This window comes from Geotrypetes seraphini, chromosome 3 (genome assembly GCF_902459505.1).
Source record: "Geotrypetes seraphini chromosome 3, aGeoSer1.1, whole genome shotgun sequence".
NCBI classification, from domain to species: domain Eukaryota; kingdom Metazoa; phylum Chordata; class Amphibia; order Gymnophiona; family Dermophiidae; genus Geotrypetes; species Geotrypetes seraphini.
The window spans coordinates 281,376,157-281,395,716 of record NC_047086.1 but is presented as its reverse complement, the minus strand read 5'-3'; the positions used below and the strand labels follow the sequence as shown (position 1 = coordinate 281,395,716).

General features: G+C 42.6%; 1 protein-coding gene across 3 annotated transcripts in view; it reads left to right on the top strand.

Moving 5' to 3' along the window:
- Window positions 1-19,560, top strand: part of NUP133 (nucleoporin 133) — a 211,997-nt gene that overhangs the window by 104,241 nt on the left and 88,196 nt on the right. For all 3 annotated transcript variants that reach the window (XM_033938695.1, XM_033938694.1, XM_033938696.1), the window contains exon 13: window positions 13,589-13,752. In XM_033938695.1, the coding sequence (XP_033794586.1) occupies window positions 13,589-13,752 (164 nt within the window). The remainder of the gene's footprint in view (window positions 1-13,588; window positions 13,753-19,560) is intronic.

The window sequence follows — 19,560 nt, the reverse complement described above, 5'->3', positions numbered from 1 at the left end:
GGAGAGAGACCTGGGAGTGATGGTAGACGCAACACTGAAGGCATCGGCGCAGTGCGCCACAGCCTCAAAGAAAGCAAACAGAATGTTGGGTATCATTAAGAAGGGTATTACGACTAGGACGAAGGAAGTCATCATGCCGCTGTATCGTGCAATGGTACGGCCGCATCTGGAGTACTGTGTCCAGTACTGGTCGCCGTACCTCAAGAAGGACATGGCAGTACTTGAGGGAGTACAGAGAAGAGCAACTAAACTGATAAAGGGAATGGAAAATCTCCCATATAACGACAGATTGAAGCAGTTGGGACTTTTCTCCCTGGAAAAGCGGAGACTTAGAGGAGACATGATAGAAACCTTCAAGATCCTGAAGGTCATAGAAAAAGTAGACAGGGACAGATTTTTCAAATTGTGGGGCACCACAAGTACAAGGGGGCACTCGGAGAAATTGAAAGGGGACAGGTTTAGAACAAACGCTAGGAAGTTCTTTTTCACTCAGAGGGTGGTGGATACATGGAACGCGCTTCCAGAGGCTGTTGTAGACAAGAAAACATTAAATGGTTTCAAAGAAGGTTTGGATAGATTCCTAGAAGAAAAAGGGATTGAAGGGTATAGATAGGTATAGACCACTACTCAGGCAATGGGCCTGATGGGCCGCGGCGGGAGCGGATCGCTGGGCAGGATGGACCTATGGTCTGCCTCAGCGGAGGCAACTTCTTATGTTCTTATGTTCTTAAGTCTTTTTTCTAGTGCAGAAGGCTTACGAGTTTCCAAGTTTATTTAAGATTTGATGGATTGCTTAATTAAACTTCAAAGCAATGTACATAACTAAAAACCATACAACTTTCAGGGGGACAAAACATGCCACATATATCCACAAACAAGACTTACGCATAGTGAGGGAAGAGGGAAAGAAATACAATATTTTAAAGAAAATAAGACAGAAAGAAAATGGACAAAAGGGAGGGTGACATTATAAGAAACAAGGTCACAGGGCAGACTCTAAGGAGTGATTCAATACAAGAGTGCTAGCAGTTGAAGGTATCTTTAAAAAGAAAGCATTTCAACTTACTCTTAAATCGGTCTAACATGTGTTTTTCCCTTAAGTGCAGTGGTCTCAAACTTGCGGCCCGCCAGGTACCATTTTGAGGCCCTTGTTCATGTCTCTTTAGCTATAAATTACAATATTATTATCAAGACTTGGAAAGATTTATAAACTATAAAGAGTTTTATCTCATGCAAAATTGTCATTTCTTTAATAAGACATTAACTATTTTTTCTGAGGCCCTCCAAGCCCCTACAAATCCAAAATGTGGCCCTGCAAAAGGTTTGAGTTTGAGACCACTGCTTAAGTGAATAGGGAGAGAATTCCACAGTTGTGGAGCCGTTACAGAAAAGATGTATTGTCAGCGCGTATTGATCACCTTGAAAGAGGGTACTGTAAGTAAATGCTGATCGTTAGACCTAAGAATTCTTGTAGGGGCATAAGGAAGTATGAGTCTATTGATGAAGGCCGGCGCTTTATGAAGAAGGCATTTAAGGGTTAATAGACATATTTTATAAGATATTTGATGAGAGGTCACGTGATGTGCTGAGCCGAGCAAGACGTGCCTTGCTCGTGCTCCGGGGCCCCGAATCTCTCAAACCCTGACATTTCTGGTTTTTGTCGGCCCGCGCATCTTCGGAACTTTTGGACCGTGCATGGACCGGTTTGTGCAACCGACTAGCCCGGTCATGAGCAGCAAATCGAGTCGTGCCACTAAAGACAGGGAGACCCGTTCGGCGCGGCCGGATCCGAAAATGGCGGCGGGGGACCTGGGTTCCGCGCTCCCCTTGTCTGAGGCGCATATAGCGGCGCTTTCGGCTTCGGTGGTGCGGGCGCTGGACTCCCGCTTTGATCATCTCTCGAGCCAGTTAACGTCACTTGAGGCTCTGCTGGGGGAGACCACCAGGCGCACGGGAGAGCTGGAGAGCCGTGTCTCGGGAGTTGAGGACACGTGTTCGGCCTCCGCCGCCGATCTGGTTTCCATGAAGGCACAGCTCCAGCGCCAGGCCGACAAGCTGGAGGACCTCGAGAATCGCTCAAGGCGGGACAACTTGCGCCTGGTGGGTCTCCCGGAGACGGTCCCCGACGCCCGACTTCTCTCCACTTTGGAATCCTGGCTCCAAGCGGCGCTGCCGCTCCCAACTGGCGTGGGACCGTTGCGGTTGGACCGCGCACACCGCCTGGGTCGGCGCTCGGATGATCGGGAGCGGGCTCGGGTTATTATCTTCAAAATACATAACTCGGCTGTTAAAGCGGAGTTGATGAGACAGTACAGGCTAAAGCGGAATACCTTATCGTTTGAGGACTCCCCTGTGCGGCTGTTCCAGGACTACTCCCCTGCGCTCCAGGAACGCCGGAGGCGCTTCTCACCGGTGTGTTCGGCTCTCTACGACCGGAAAGTTCGATTTCAGCTTCTTTATCCGGCGCAGCTCAAGATTTGGACTCCCTCGGGCTGGCGTATGTTCCCCACTGCTGAAGCCGCGCATAACTATCTTGACGCGCTACCCGGGGAAGCGGGGCCCTCTTCGGCCCCCTGAGTTTCTGGTCCTGGCTGCTGAGCTACCCTAGCACTCATCTGTGGAGCGCTTCTCTTCTAGATCAACAGTCCCGGCCTCGAGAATGGGATGGCCTCCTGCTTCCCTTCGTGCCCTCTGGCATGCTGGCCCGTGTTGGATGGATTCTATTCCCATGTTTGTTTTAGTTGCGACATTTACTTTGCCCCTCTGTTTTCTATGTTGTCGCTTTCTGCTATACCTGGCCCCGCACTTTGGCAGCACCGGTTCTCCTTGCTTGGTTGGCTGTTATGTTCTAAGGTTTGCTTGGGGATCTAGCGGGCCGGCTGCCTGGGTGTGGGGCCTGAAGGGGCCGTTGCCATACCTCGCTCCTGACACCTTCGTAGGAGGGTGACCTCTCTTGGGCTTGCCTGGGGGAATGATCGGCTTTGGAAGGTTTTCCTGAGCCTCCTACTCACCCTTTCCCCTTTTGGTGGGCCTCTGGGTACTGGCTTCCTGTTGGTTTTAGTTTGGACGCAGATCCTGTCTGGTTGGGCTGCTCGTGGAGTCTGGTGTGGCTTTGGTCCTGCTGTGAATGTGTTTGATTGGTGTGTCTGTTGGGGGGTAGAGCCTGCTTGTTTTTCTTGGATTAAATGGACTTTGCATGGTTTGGGGGCCGCTTCTCAGTTTTTGTTTGTTGGGTCTCTGGCGTGCTGCTGGGATGCGAGGGAGTGCTGTACTATTGGCAGTTCCAGGGCTTCTTTGTTCCTGTGGCTTTCTGCCCTGTCGCATTTGTGGCACCTGTGTCTGCTGCCTATTGCTGAGGTTTGTTTGATTGAATGGATGCGTGTGGTAGAGCTTGGGGTGCTTGTGTTGGGTGTGGGTTTGGGGATTTGGGGCCCCATAACCATCTCTGTGTGACTCCTTTCTGTTCCACTTCTGTGGAACGGTTTCTTTCTTGGGGTTGGAGGGGTTGGGATGGGTTGGGTGATGGAAAGGGTATTGGGATGGGGTGGGGTGGGTTGGGTTGGATTGGGGGGGTGGGGGGTCCTCCTTCTATGGGGTTTGCTTTTGTTACTGTCTGGAATGTTATTGTGGGTTTCCTCTTGGATTATTGCTATTGTGTGTTCCTGCTCTGGGGGGTGGCTGGGCCCTTGGGGTGGTTTTTCAGTCTCTTCTTTCTTCTCTTCTGTGCCTTTTTCTAATTTAGGACCTGAGTACCCCGTTTAGACTCACCTCTTGGAATGTTGGGGGGATCACGTCGCCTGTCAAGAGATCCAAAATACTTGTTGCTCTCCAACGCTACCGATCTGATATTGCTTGTCTACAGGAAACTAGATTAACTGATGCAGAACATCTTAAGTTGCGTCGTTCTTGGGTGGGGGAGGTGTTTTTTGCTTCTTCTTCGGGTCGTCATGGGGGCATTGCAGTGCTGGTCCGTAAGTCTTCTCCAATAGGTGTCCAGGTTCTGGATAGGTCGCCTGACGGTCGCTTCTTGCTTCTTCGCCTTACTCTGGGTGGTCGCTCTTATCTTCTCCTTGTGGTATATGGCCCTAATTCTGGAGAATCAGCCTTCCTACAGCGATTGCTTCATCTTCGTTCTCGCTTTCCTGATGACCCGCTGCTTCTTTTGGGAGATTTTAACTTGGTGATGCATCCCGATCAGGATAAGTCTAGCTCTTCTGCTTCTTCTTTGGGTTCTAAGAGTCATCTCCTTTCCGATTTCTGTGACTCACTTTCGGTTGTAGACTCGTGGCGTCTTCTCCACCCTGAAGTTCGTGACTATACCCATCTCTCTCGTGCCCATGGTACTTGGTCCCGTCTCGATTATATTTTCTTATCTAACTCTTTGTTTCCTTCTGTTCACTCGGCGGAGATTGGACCTGTGTCGATTTCGGATCATGCCCCGATTTGGGTTGATGTTGTCCTGGATCCTACCTACCTCCGCGCGCCGTCTTGGAGGTTTCCCTTTTATCTTGCTAAGGATGAGGAATTTCGTGCCTTTTTGCAGACCCAGTGGGACGATTATTCTACAAATAATGCTTCCCACATGGCTGATCCTATTTTGTTTTGGGAGGCTGGGAAGACGGTGATTAGAGGGCATATCATTTCCTTTCTCTGTGCTCGTCATAGGCGTATTAATCAGGGGATTGTTACCCTGGAACGGGCTTTGCGTTTGGCAAAGCGGTCTTTTTCTCTTCACCCTTCTCCGGGGACTCGGGACTGCTACTTGTCTACTCAGGTGGCCCTGAACTCCCTTCTCCATTCTCGTTCCCAAAAATGCAAAGCCTTTTATCATCATCGTTTCCTTCGCTACGGTAACAAACCCGGCCGTCTTATGGCTCGTTTGGTTAATGCTACGACTGGCAGGAAGCCGATTTTATCTCTGCGTACCCAGGGCGGAGGTGTGGTGTCTCGGACTTCTGAGATCTCTGGGGTCTTATTTGATTTCTTTAGTCGGTTATATGAAGCTCCGGAAGACGCTTCTTTGGATATGATTTCGGACTATCTTCACTCTTCTGGGTTGCCTCGTTTGTCAGCGGATGCGATTGCCTCTCTTAATAGTCCGTTTAGGGCGGTTGAATTGGAGTCTGCTATTAAATCGCTCCGCTCTGACCGGGCTCCGGGTCCGGATGGGTTCTCGGGTGATTTCTATCGGCTTCTTTCTCCGACACTTTATGGACCTTTATTGGCATATTTTGATGCTGCTTCGGCCCGTGGTTCTTTTCCACGTTTTGCAAACGAGGCCCTTATTACCTTACTCTTGAAGCCTGGTAAGACTGCTGATTTGCCGGAATCTTATCGTCCCATTTCATTGATCAATGTGGACCTTAAACTTTTTGCTCGTATGTTGGCTGATCGTCTTGCTCCTCATTTACCTCAGCTTATCCATGAGGATCAAGTAGGCTTTGTTCGGGGCCGACAGTCTGTACATAATGTTCGCAAGGTACTTCTTGCTCTTGCCCAGTGTCAATCTTTCCGGATTCCGACCTTATTTGTCAGCTTGGATGCTTCTAAGGCGTTTGATAGTATTCACTGGTCCTTCTTATTTCGTACCTTGGAGTATGTGGGGCTCGGGGGATTCTTTCTAGACGCTGTGCGTTCCTTATATTCCAATCCCTTGGCATCATTGCTTGTTAATGGGACTTGTACTGACTCCTTCCCTATTCTCCGTGGCACCCGACAGGGCTGCCCTCTCTCCCCTCTTTTGTTTCTTCTTTCTTTGGAACCGTTGTTATGCACTCTTCGGGGGTTTGCGGAGGTGCGAGGTCTCTCGGTCGGTGACTTCGAACTTAAGACCCTGGCGTACGCAGACGATATGTTTCTAATTCTTACCCGACCTGAAGATTCTCTTCCGGCGGCTCTGGATCTCATCTCTGAATTTGGGTTTTATTCAGGGCTGTCTCTTAACTTAGATAAATCCTTGGCTTTACCTTTTCCACTAGATTTACGTACTTCATGGCGGGGTGTATTCCCTCTTCGGTGGGCAGATTCTTCTTTGCGGTACTTGGGGGTTACTATTCCACTCGACTTGTCTAGTTTATACCGGTTGAATGTAGCCCCGTTGTTTCAGACGTTACAGAATAGGTTGCACCTTTGGGAGTCTCTTCCTTTCTCACTTTTGGGTCGAGTACACCTGTACAACATGCTACTGGTCCCCTGTTGGCTTTATGTTTTCCAGGTCCTTCCCCTTTATTTGACGTTTCGGGACGAGCGCCGCTTGGTACGACTGGTCCAGAAATTTCTTTGGGCAGGGAAGAGGCCTCGCTTGCTTTATAAGCGGGCGGCAACTCCCTGGTATAGGGGTGGCTTGGGATTACTGAATCTCCGCTATTTGACAGTTGGTTGTGGAATGAGGCATATTAATGATCTTTTACGGGGTACTTCGGCATTCACTAACTCAGCTCTGGAACTTTCCTGCTTTTCTTCTACTCATTTCAGTGCATATCTTCATTCTGTTTCTTCTTCAGAACCTGAATCTCTTTCTATGAAAGTTTTACATCGACCCTTAAGGAAGGTTTGGCGTTGGGTCTGTAAATTTCACTCTCTTTCTCCTTCTGTCTCTCCCTTCCTTCCTATTCGTTTCAATGGTTCTTTCTTACCTGGGATTGATGGGCCGAGTTTTGCTCGGTGGGAAACAAGGGGCATTCATTATCTATTTCACTTGGTTAACGATGAAGGCGCCATTAAATCTTTTGCTCAGTTGCGAGCTGAATTTGATCTCCCTGCTACTGACTATTTTGCTTACATGCAAATCCATCATTATATCTCTTCCTTACCTTCTAGCTCCTTGAAGGCCGCTTGTCATGAGACTTTGTCCACGGCCTTTACCCTTGGTTCTCAACAATCGGTCCCTCTCAAGTTTCATCACCGCCACTTGAGGGATGAATGCCTTTTGTTTGACCATTCTAAGCTGCGAGATGCTTGGTCCGGTGATCTTGCTGTTGATTTGCCTTCTGATGTCCTTCTTCAGGCTGTCCGGCGCCTGCCTGCTTTTCGTAAATACACTACCTTTTGGGAGCAGCATTTTAAATTGATTTTTCGTTTATATGTTTCTCCTAGAAGGGCTTATTTGGCTCACTTCCGTCCCCATGCAGCCTGTCTTCGTTGTCAGGCTCCGGAAGCCAGCTTAGGCCACATGTTCTGGACTTGTCCTCAGATACAACTTTTTTGGACTGCTGTATTTGCTTTTGTGGAGTCTATTTGGCATGTTACTGTTCGCAGTTCCCCTTTGCTTTTATTTGGGACTGTTCCTCACTACTTTCCACGTTTCAAGGGAGTTGCAGCTTTCCTCAAGTGGTCTATCCTGATTGCCTTGAAATGCATCCTGCTGAAATGGCTTGAAGCTGAGGCACCGGACTATTCCCTTTGGAGGAGCCGCATGATCGCTCTTTTGATGTGGGAGCGACGGGATGTGACTGACCTGGCTTCTCGACATGGTCGTCTTTTCCAGACCACTTGGGAACCTTTCTGGAATACTTTGACCCCTCTGGCTCGTAGCCGGATACTTAATTGATGCTTTGTCTGTACTTCCCTTTTGTGCCTTTTTTGTATAGTTTGTTATTCAATTCTTTGTTAATTTGTGCTCGAAGGAGGACCCAGGGGTGGGTATGGTAGGGAGGGGGGTTTGGGGGGGGGTGGTTCTTTTGGGGACTGTTTCAAAAAACAAAATTTTGAGCTGTTTTTGTACTTTGTGCTACTATGTTGTGTTCTTGCTTGCTCAATAAAATATATTTGACCATAAGATATTTGATGAGAAACTGGAAGCCAGTGTGCTTTTTTGAGAAGCGGCGAGACGTGATCAAATTTTTTTGCTTTCATGATAAGTTTTATTGAGACGTTTTGAAGAATTTTAAGACATCTTATTTCTTTTTGGACAATTCCCATGAATAGGGCGTTGCAGTAACTAACTTTTGAGATCACCAAGGAATGGATTAATATGTTCAAAGATGTAGTAGGCTCTAAGAATTTCGAAACGGAGCGTATTTGACATAGTCTGAAATAGGTAGATTTAACAACATTGCTAATATGCTCATGAAATGATAACTTTTGATTGAAAATTACTCCTAAGATCTTAATCGAGTTGACTGTCTTGAACCTGTGGGTTATTCACCTCTAATCGCGAGTTGTGTAAAAGGTATATACATTTTTTTCAGCTTCACCTCCTGTATCTCTTATCTCTGGGCTGTGCTGCAGCTCCTCAGTTTTACTTTCTACATGTGAGTTGAAGGTGTCTGTCTCATCTTTGCTAAGCTGCTGTAAAAAGTGGCCTTAGCATGCCCTTTGTAGGTTTTCCCGCATGCTTAGGCCATTTTTACTTCAGTCGGAAAATGGCCTATTTTCTATTTTTTCTATTAATGAACTTGTGCTAATGCCCAACCTACTGGAACAACCGACTAACCCAATCCACCTCAACCAGGCACAGGAGAACCCACTCACTATTTACACACCCACCTACAAAAAAAATGTCAAAAGAGGAAAACTTTATGACAACCTAATGGCCACCAAAGCAGCTAAACTAGACAGACAAATCACCAATCTGCTATCTAACATAGAAACATAGAAGATGACGGCAGAAAAGGGCTACAGCCCATCAAGTCTGCCCACTCTGCTTACCCACCCCCTGTCTATGCCCTAATGACCCAATTTCCTTATCTTGACCCTCGTAGGGATCCCACATGGGTATCCCATTTATTCTTAAAGTCTGGCACGCTGTCTGCCTCGATCACCTGCACTGGAAGCTTGTTCCAATGATCAACCACTCTCTCTGTGAAGAAATACTTTCTGGTGTCGCCATGAAATTTTCCGCCCCTGAGTTTGAGCGGGTGCCCTCTATGACCACAAACTACAAAACCTTCAAAAAAGAAACTAAAACCCTACTCTTCAAAAAACACATAAAACGTGTTTAACACGACCAGTTCCTTCCCTAACTCGAACTACCTCACACTCAACCCATATCTAACCTAAAATGTTCTTAATTACCCAACATGTTACTCCTTAAGTTCTCAACAATACTTATGTAATTCTTAAGTTCTCGACAATTCTTATGTAAGGCTTACGACAATTCTCATGTAATGTAACAACTCTTGTAATCTTCTAACAACTCTTGTGTAATCCGCCTTGAACTGCAAGGTAATGGCGGAATAAAAATCACTAATGTAATGTTATCATTTAGCACACAGTCATTAAAGAATTACCAGGTGAGCAGTTATTGACATCTGTTGTGTAGGCAGCAAGGCCAAGATTCTGTAAATGGCACCTACCACTAGGCGCATAGATTGGTGCACCTAAATTAATTTCTTTTTAAATGATGAATTAGCGCTAATAATTGAAAGCACCTTTAAAAAAACAATTAAAAAATTAAAAAATTAAGTTGCCACTAGGTGCAACATAGGCATCTATACTGAGGTGCCTATCCAAAGATTAGGTGTGATTAGGAGCAGAGTTTGGGTGTAGATTGGGTTAGGCGCTTATATTTTAGGCCAAGAAAACCCTGGCCTAATATACTGGCACCTAACTTGATTTAGGTGCTGATAGCTGCGAGTGTACAAACGGCACCTAACTTTGAATAACATGCGGTAGGTGCCGTTTTCCTAGACTCCTACCCATTTGGGCGCCATTTATAGAATCAGGCTCTTAGACTCATGTGGCAATGTCTTACTAACCAATTAGCTTGAAGTAATGCAGATGAGCTAACTGATTCTTGTCAGAATGCCTGCACTTCGCCCCCCTTCCAACAAAAATTAGACACTATTTTTTTGGGTGTACGCTTAGTTTGGGCTGATTTAGAACTTACCACAGGACACGGGCAAAGGCCGCAATAAACATCAAGCATTTTTTTCTTCATAACAAAGAAACCAAATCACACAAATCTGGGTTCAATACCTCATTACTGTCAACTACATTTCTTTTAGGATTTTTATTTTCTTATTTAGTCTACTCTCCTATGATTAACATGACTCATAGCGTTCTTGAAAATAATATCCCAGTTTTCTGGGGACATCGCCCCACAAAACTCAAAGAAAATACTCTACATCAATCTGCTTTAATCAATGTTCCTATTTCCACTAACCCGGGTAATAACATAGTAATCAACAGTACTCATCGTATTAGAATTGGACTTATCAACGCTAGATCTATCAAGAATAAATACCATATTATTAAAGATGATATTTTACTCAATAATCTTCATGCTTTATTTATTACTGAAACTTGGCTTAATGAAGGCGATGAAGCCTATTTATCATACTGTTGCCCCCCTAATTACAACTATTTATTTAACCATCGCTACAATAAAAAAGGTGGAGGATTAGCAATAATTTTTAAGCATAATTCCTTTACAATACAAGAATCCTCACCAAAGGCCTCTATTATTGAATATCTACATCTTAAGTGTACTACTAATAACCAATTAAATTTTTTATTACTCTACGTTCCCCCTCCTATCAGTCAAAACAAATTTTCGCTTCTTCAAGAAATACTATTTGATTTTAGCTCTAGAACAAATATTCCAATCATTTTAGGAGATTTTAATATACATTTTGACGACCAATCCAGTTCACATACCATCGATATATTAAATACTTTAAAACCTCTTGATATTTTGCCAAAAATAGCTGAACCTACGCACATAGCAAATCATACTTTAGATATGATCTTCGTCCCGTCATCCCCTCTTCTTACCTTTACTGATCTAATAGTACTTCCAGTTCCCTGGTCAGATCATTCCTTTATATCTTTTTCTCTCGACCTGGCTAACTATAAACCTCTATCTTTACAAAAAACTAAAACTATTTCTATTCGGGATTACTCTAAATTAGATGACACTGATTTATCTTCACTTTTAGACCCAAAAATTTTAACATCTTTTACAGATTCAATAGAAAATAAATTACTTGCTTGGGACACATCCCTTCTGTCCCTCTTAGATAATAAATCTCCAATAATAACCAAAACTGTTCCTATTCGTAAAATCAACAACCCCTGGTACTCGGCCGAACTTCACCTAATAAAACAACAATTACGGGCTCTAGAACGAAAATGGCGAAAAAATAAAACAAATACTAACCATCAAATTTATAAGGATAATATCAAATTCTACAAAGAAAAGATTAACCAAGCAAAATCAAAATACTACTCGAAAAAAATAGAAAAGGCAAAAAATCCTTTTACACTATACAAAATCTTAAAAACAATAGAGTCAAAAAATAATATAAACAATACTTCACAAAAATCAATCCTCAAAGCCCAAGATCTAGCAGATGCATTTAACCAAAAGATCATTAAAATTCGTCATTCTTTCGTCAGCAACATAGCTAATAACTTCTCCAATTCCGATCAGTTCAAAATTTTACCAACAGCATGCTGTTCTAACTTTAAGATACCGACAATTCAGGATATAGAGTCACTCTTTAAACAGACTAATCTAAAAGGTTCACACTTAGATAATATCCCTCCTTTTTATTTAAAAAAATTTTTCTCGCACTTTGGGCCATTTATTCTATCTCTCATTCAGACCAGTTTAAACCAAGCCATAGTTCCATCTCAATGGAAAAATGCAATTATTACTCCAATCCTTAAAAATCAAAAAATCAGTATCAACGAACTTTCTAATTACCGCCCAATAGCTAACTTGCCATTTCTAGCCAAACTAACAGAAAAACTAGTCTTTAATCAACTGTCTGACTTTATAGAAAAGACAAATGTTCTACATCCAAACCAGACAGGATTCCGTAAATTTCATAGCACTGAATATTCCTTGATAGGTCTTACATCTAATATTCAATACTTTCTAGACCATCAAAAATCAGTTATTCTATTCTCTTTAGATATTTCAGCAGCTTTTGATACAATAGATCATAGTTTACTTTTAAAAAGACTAGAAGAAATTGGCGTAGAAGAAAATGTACTTTCTTGGTTTAATTCTTATCTTACTAACCGAACTTCGTCTGTAAGATTTAATAACGAACAATCCTCTACCTATTCCTCTTCGTTTGGAATCCCCCAAGGTTCCATATTATCACCTTTACTCTTCAATATCTTTCTTTCCCCTCTGCTAAGTATCTGCCAATCTATAGGTTTTATTCCATATTCATATGCAGACGACATACAACTGATTCATCCTTTGGATCCAGGAAACACTTCAGAAATCATATCCATTAACCACAAACTTGAAATAGTACAAACCTGGCTTACTACTAATAAATTAGCACTAAATATTGATAAAACAAAAATAATGTTATTTGCCTGGAAAAACAATGTGACTCTTTCTAATCCATTCATTCTTAATAACACCTCTCTTAATTTAGTTTCATCAGTCAAGATTCTAGGAGTAACAATTGACGATAAAATGACATATCACCAGCATATCTCATCCATAGTAAAAAATTGTTTTTTCAAATTAAGGCTTATTCGTTCCATAGCAAAATTTCTCAAACAATCCTCTATTAAGATTCTTATACATTCTTTAGTTATATCAAAACTTGATTACTGTAATGCTCTTCTTCTCAATATTGCTCAAAAAGAAAAAAGAAGATTACAATTAATTCAAAATACGGCTATCAAACTGATATATAATGCAAAAAAATATGATCACGTCACACCTTTATTCATGGATGCCCATTGGCTTCCAATTAGTCATAGAATCTCTTATAAAATAATTTTACTAATCTTCAAAACATTAATATCAGGCGAACCTTCTTTTATATTTAGATATTTAACTCCATATCATACCCAACGTTCACTCCGCTCTTCTGCACAAAATCTTCTTTCGATACCTTCTTTGAAAGTGATCGGAACACGAAGAGCTGATATGTTTACAGTTATGGGGCCCCAATGGTGGAATGCCCTACCTCAATACATCAGAATAGAAAAAGATATTATTAAATTTAAAAAACTTTTGAAGTCATTTTTTTTCAATGACGTTTTTAACTTCTGATACCCTCTTTTCCTTTGAATAATTATTTTTAATATTTGCAAAATACTATCCACTGCCAGTGAAAACATTTATGTACCCTTCCCCTGTGTTTCTTTTCTTTTTCTATCTATTAACTATACACAAGATTGTAACTTTTCCCCTCTTTTTCCATTCTAAATCATGTATGTTAATTTGTTTTAATTTTGTTTAATGTTACATGTTTTTATCTTATTGATTGTTTTGGGATTATGTACATCGCCTAGTAAACTTTAATAGGCGATTAATCAAACATCCAAATAAACTTGAAACTTGAAACTTGACACCTGAGCTTGTCCTGCAGTAAGCCATTTTAAGCTGCAGGAAGCATGCACTAGTGCTTACCAGAGCTTAGTAAAAGTGCTCCTGACTTTCTTCTCATCCTCTAATTATGGCAAGTATTAGGTTTAGTTTGGTTTTTTTAATGTTTGGGCTAGTGTATGCATATTACATACTTTTTCACTACTACCTTCTTTTTCTAGGAGATCATTTATCCCAGAATAGAGATAAAATGATATTGTGTGCTTTGTGTTCCATATTGTACTGTATTGCATTGTAACATATTATTTTGCTGTGCTATTTTTTTTCCTCATGGTACAACAGGAGAGATGTCCTTGGTGCACAGTGTGTGGTAAATGAGCTGTTTACACCAGATGCAGATTTAAACCCGGACTTGGAAATAGACAGAGCGGTGACTCAGATCAGTGATGACTTGGTGGATGACTACCCAGCATCTGATCCCCGTTGGGCTGAATCTGTACCAGAAGGTAAAGTTCACAGGAAAATCATGGGACTCGTATGTAAGCCTGGTTCTTCAAAAATATTGTACCATGGCAACTAGGCATTGTAGGACAGTAAAGGATATCTTTGCTATATGTTAGTCAAACAGGTTGGAAATGGCCAAGAATAAAACCACAGGGGCTGATTATTGATTCTGCAGTCTCTGATAGCTGTATTGATTCTTCGCCCATTATGTATAACTTGTTGACTGTAGATGAGCTGTTAACTCCTGTTTTTATGAGTGGCAGCTGCGTATTGTCTGTTGCACCAGGTGTAGGCAATTCCGGGTCTCGAGAGCCGGAGCCAGGTCAGGTTTTCAGGATATCTACAATGAATATGTATGAGATGGATTTGCATGCACTGCCTCCTTGAGATGCAAATCTATCTCATGCATATTTATTGTGGATATCCTGAAAACCTGACCTGGCTCCGGCTTTCGAGGACCGGAATTGCCTACCCCTTCCTAGAACAAGCAGGCAGCATATTCTCACATGTGGATGATGTCAATCATAGAGCCTGGTACAGACAGTACAAAAGTGTACTCAGTGGCGTAGTAAAGGGGGGTGCTCCGCCCTGGTGAGGGCGCAGGCATCCATCCTCCTCTCCACCACCACCCCCTCCTTCCCCACCCCCGTACTGCCGCTTCCCTTCCCTTGTACCTCTTTAACATTCCTGGCGTGAACATCAACCCCAACCTGCTGTCGTGCCAGTGTCGGCTCTTCCTCTGACGTTACTTCCTGGACCTGCACCTCAAAGTGACATCAGAGGAAGAGCCGAAGCTAGCACGACAGCAAGTAACGGGAGGGAAACGGCACACGTGGCAGGAGGGGGCGGAGAAGGAGAGTGTGGAGGCAGGGGAGGGACGCTTCTGCCCCAGACACCTATCACCCTAGCTACATCACTGAGTGTACTGTCACTTTAAAAGGCTGAAAAGTTTCGAGACCGCTCGTACCACGCATGCGCTGGTGCCTTCCTGCCCGATGTCAGCTCATGAGACTATTAGTTCTCAGTTTTGCATAGATCTGTTTTTTTTTCCAGCACATCAAACTTTGTTAGTTCTAGTGCCTTACGTTTGTATATTTCTTTTAGTTTTTTTCATTATTTCTTTATCTTTTTCCTTCATTTCATTAACTTTTTTTTCAGATTTTTACCAAGTTTTTGCTTTTTTGGGCCTTTTGGCTCATCTCAGCCTGTTTTCAAGCCAGGAGTGTGAGCTTTTTTTTTGGTTCCATATCTGCTCAACCTCCACGGACAATTTGAGTCCTTTGATTTCGCGTCAGCAGTCTTCCCCTCGATGTCAAAGCCTTCCAGTAGCTTCAAGTGGTGCACTCGGTGCAACAGGACCATTTCGCCTATTGACTCACATAACTGGTGTTTCCAGTGCCTAGGTCCTGAATACCATCCTGACTCTTGCCTGTGCTGCTCTAGACTGCAAAAGAGGTCACTTTTTCAGGTAGATGCACGATGCGCAGAGGCCATCTTCAGCATTGGTACCGTTGTAAGCACTGACACTTAGATCAACATCTACATCATTGCTGTTGCCTCCATCGGGGGAATCAGCTAAAAAGGCTAAGAAGCATAAACGTTTTTCTCCATTCAAGCATACATCAGCGTTGTCTCAGGCATCAACACCATCAACGCATCCCAAGCGTAAACACATGACTACACGATCACCTTATAAGTTAACCAATGAATACTTAGTTATAACTTTTACTTGACATTCTATATGAAATTATCTCATTAACAATTCATACCATAAGATCAACTGCGTGCATTTCAGCATGTCTCCAAAGATCTTCTTGAAACAAGAAAGTATACGGCACGCTCTATCTTTGATGTAATCTCATGTACATCAGCACTATCCATTGCCATGATGAGAGACAAGTGTGGCTCTGAGTGTCTGACCTGGATGCCAACGTCCAAGAGCGTCTGGCCAACATTCCATGCCTGAGAGATGAGTTATTTGGAGACAGAATTGAGGAGGCCACCCAAAAGAATCAAAAGGCATGAGGACTCAAACTACTGTATCATCTTCAAAGTCATCCAAGACCTAACCTCCTAAGCATTTTTATAATCCTAAGCACTCTTATTACTATTCTAAGTGCAGATATATTCCATTGTCTACATCGTCCAGAGTTCCTCCTCCAAAACGCCACAGACAACAAAAGGCCCAAAAATCACAAAAGCAAACTCGGTAGAAATCTCAACAGTCTTATTGACTTCATCCTGGAGACCTAGCTAGTGTAATACAGCCTATTCCCCAGTCTCTTCCTATAGGAAGCCGTCTCACTCACTTCCACAAAGGTTCGACCATTATAGCAACAGATCACTTATAGCAACAGAGACAAATGATGGCAGATGAATGCCTGAATAGTCCAGTGTGTAAAAAACCTATGATGATACCTCTAAGGAAAGTGGTAAGAAAAGGAATATAAATTCCTCAGTGCACTAAACTGTGAGAATAAAAATTGGTACAAAAAGAGCAACTAAACTTTTACTGCAAACACTTGTAATTTAGCAGGATTGACTATTGTAACTCCCTCTTGGCGAGTGGTGCACAATATGAAATAAAGTGCCTGCAACAAGATACAAAATACAGCAATCAAGCTACTTTATGGAACAAAACATAATTATCATGAACCACCTTTACTTTATGAGCATCAGTAGCTAACTGTATCATTGAAAATTAAAATTTAAGATTCTTATTTTGGCCTATAAAACATTTTACACAGGGATCCCGTCTTATTTTCACCCTTGCCGTCTTACTTATCAACCTGCACAAGGTTTATGGTCTATGCAAGCAAATTATATGATTGTCCTATCTCAAAATATTCTGTGTAACAGAAATATAAGGTCTTTACTGGAAACCAAATTGAGGCACTGTTGGCAAGGGTAGATGTTTGTTTCTTCTCTTCTTAATACTGTACTGTTTTTCTTTCTGACTAATGACTAATGGAAGATAAATTGTTCTACTCATACATCTCCCTCGTTAAGTTTTGTTGTTGTTGTTTGTTGTATTTTTAAATTACAATTTTGTTTATGTATCCTCTGTTCAAACCTTCCTTTAAACAGCTTTGATTTTTTTTTTGAAAGGCGATATATCAAACAATTTGAACTACAATAATAGAGTTGCTACTTAACTGGTTAGTGGCGATATTCAGTTCGTTATTCAGCTAAGTAAGTTCATATAGTTAGTATTTCAAAAAGGCTGCTGTATTAACTGAGCACCAATCTGAATATTGGCTGATTTCCAGTTAACTTCAAGGTGACTGCACATACATATTCAGTGCTGGAAATCAAATATGGCCTGACATTGAAGACCCAGTCATAGTTCATCCTGAGGCTGTGAGTGACTTGCAAACTGTTTACTACCTTGGGTTGAATATTGAACCCTAAAGCTTTAAACAAAGACAAGACTCTCCTCAATCTGTACAGGAGTCAAAGTTAAGATCAAACTAAAAAGCACTCTATGACCTACAGAGCACATACTGTAAGCCTGTTGACAAAATACACACTGAACACAATACAATACAAGAAAAATCTTTAAGAAAAGAATAAGTACCCACTATTTATATTGCACCCTTGCCAGTCCCCCTCCTCCTTCCTGGGCTTACCTTGGCAAATCCTGATGGTACAGTGGCAAATGGACAGGAACAATGCCTACTTGTTCCTGCCCACATCAGAGACCATTTCAAAATGGCTGCCACAACTTCTAGCTTCTGCCCATTTACCACTGGGCCACCAAAGATTCATCAAGGGTCAAGGGGGTTGGCAGCTGAAGTCTCCACCCAGAGAGTCCAATGCCAGTTACCCTCCCCACATAAAGTTAGGGCAGCCTTTTTTCTGTCCCAACTTTGTGGGTTCATAACTGATTAGTGGGCCTAATATTGTTGCTGACCGGCTAGGTGGCCACTCTGCCCTTGGCTCACCCCAAACCTTGCTGGTTAGGGGTATGCCATTAAAAAGCAATATTCAGCGGCACTATCCAGTTATTCAGTGCTGCTGAATATTGTTGCTTAGCTCCAGATAAGTGATTTGACCAGTCAGGAGTCTCTCCAAGCCATTTAAATTGCTTTGAATATCTTGGTGTAACTGCAACTTAACACAATTCAGATATTATTGAATATTTAATAAAAGCAGTAAAACTTTAACATGTTGCAGTTTTTAATGATAACCAAATAAGCCTCCATCCTTCTCTACTTGCCTCATAGCCCAGCACATCTCCTTTTCATACCTCCCTTCCTCCAGTGCAACAACAGCAGATTTATAAACAGTGTCAAGCACCATGAAGCCTCCTTGTTCCTGTGCTGCTAAAAGCTCTGTCCTGCCCATAGTGCAACAGGAAGTGATGTCAGAGAGTGAGGGAATACCAAAATAGAAAAAGGGAAGATAATCTACAAAGTATATAAAGTAATCAGATCATCAAAACTGATGCCATTCAAAAAGGCCACTGTGGCATCTAATATAAGAAATCTAAATCGAAATGTTATTATAAATGTTCAAGATATAATTAAGTCATGATCCTAATTGGTTGTTTAAAGAAAACTGTGGTGGACATATCATAAAATATACAGACTTCAATCTTTGGAACCTCTTATGATGTATACCATTCCAAGTTCCTGTCTTGTATACTGTCTTGTAATCATTTATGTCCACCACCCCCTACCACTAAGAAGCTTATACTTAATTTATTTCGATCATCTTTAATAAATAAAATTACTTAAATTAACTAATCTTAAGTACTTTTAAAATATTAAATAATAAGACATACCTACGTGTGTGTGTGAAAATATAAAAATGCATAAAGTGCATGTGAATGAAAACTAATTGATTGACTTAATAGATTATATTATTTTGTATAAATAAGACCAAAGATTAATTAGTTGATTAATTCATTAGATTAATGAATTCTAACTATGTTATTTTGTATAAATATGATTGAAAATATATTCTTAAATCTATGTAAAAAGATATGTGTGAATAAATTATGTGCAAAATAGCAAATTCATATAACAAAGGCAAAACACTTGAGCAAACTTTAACTCGCAAAACGAGCATTGACTCGATTAGCGAGTGAGTCTTCCCCAAGAACCGGCTTCTCTTCCCTCACGGCCCACTTCCAAACCCTTACCTCCAGCAGACACCAGCTGGCAGCAGAGAGCAATAGCACCCGGAAGTACTCCTGCAGGGTCGGATCACAAATGTTTAAGGACCTGGGTGGAACTGGGGTGGGCCAGGGGAGTAAAGGGCATCTCCATGCTATCGGCCTCAGTTGGCAACAGGGCCGCGGGGCTGCTCTCCAAGTCCTTCAGCTGCAGCATGCCGGCTGTGATTCCGAGCTCTCTTTCCACCACACTGCGACTGTTTACAACCATCTCTTCCGGCCTCTCTCCCATTGGCCCATGTCACGGACGTGGCTTGGTGCGTCGGGCTGGCTTTTCCGCACAACGTGTTAGCTGGACGTTAGAGAGAAGCACGGGAGCTTCCCCCGCTGCCAGATTGGAGTGTTTCTCCTGACGTCGCCCCGGTAATTTTGCGCGCCAGGTTGGAATGTTGGCAGCGCAGTGATGGTAGCCTGATGATGAGAGTGCTTAAATGTGGAGAGGAGAAACCATCCGCCCATTGCACGAGCGCAGGCAGCTGCCGGGGGTAAGTGTGCGGCTGACATTCTTTCCAGAGTTGTGGGACAGCTTGGCACCAGAGCCAGGGAGGTGGGTTGGCAGCGAGGGGCTGGTTTGTGCTTAGAGATAGGAAAGAAAGAGATGGGCTGGAGGTAGAGGAAGGCTTTCTTGATC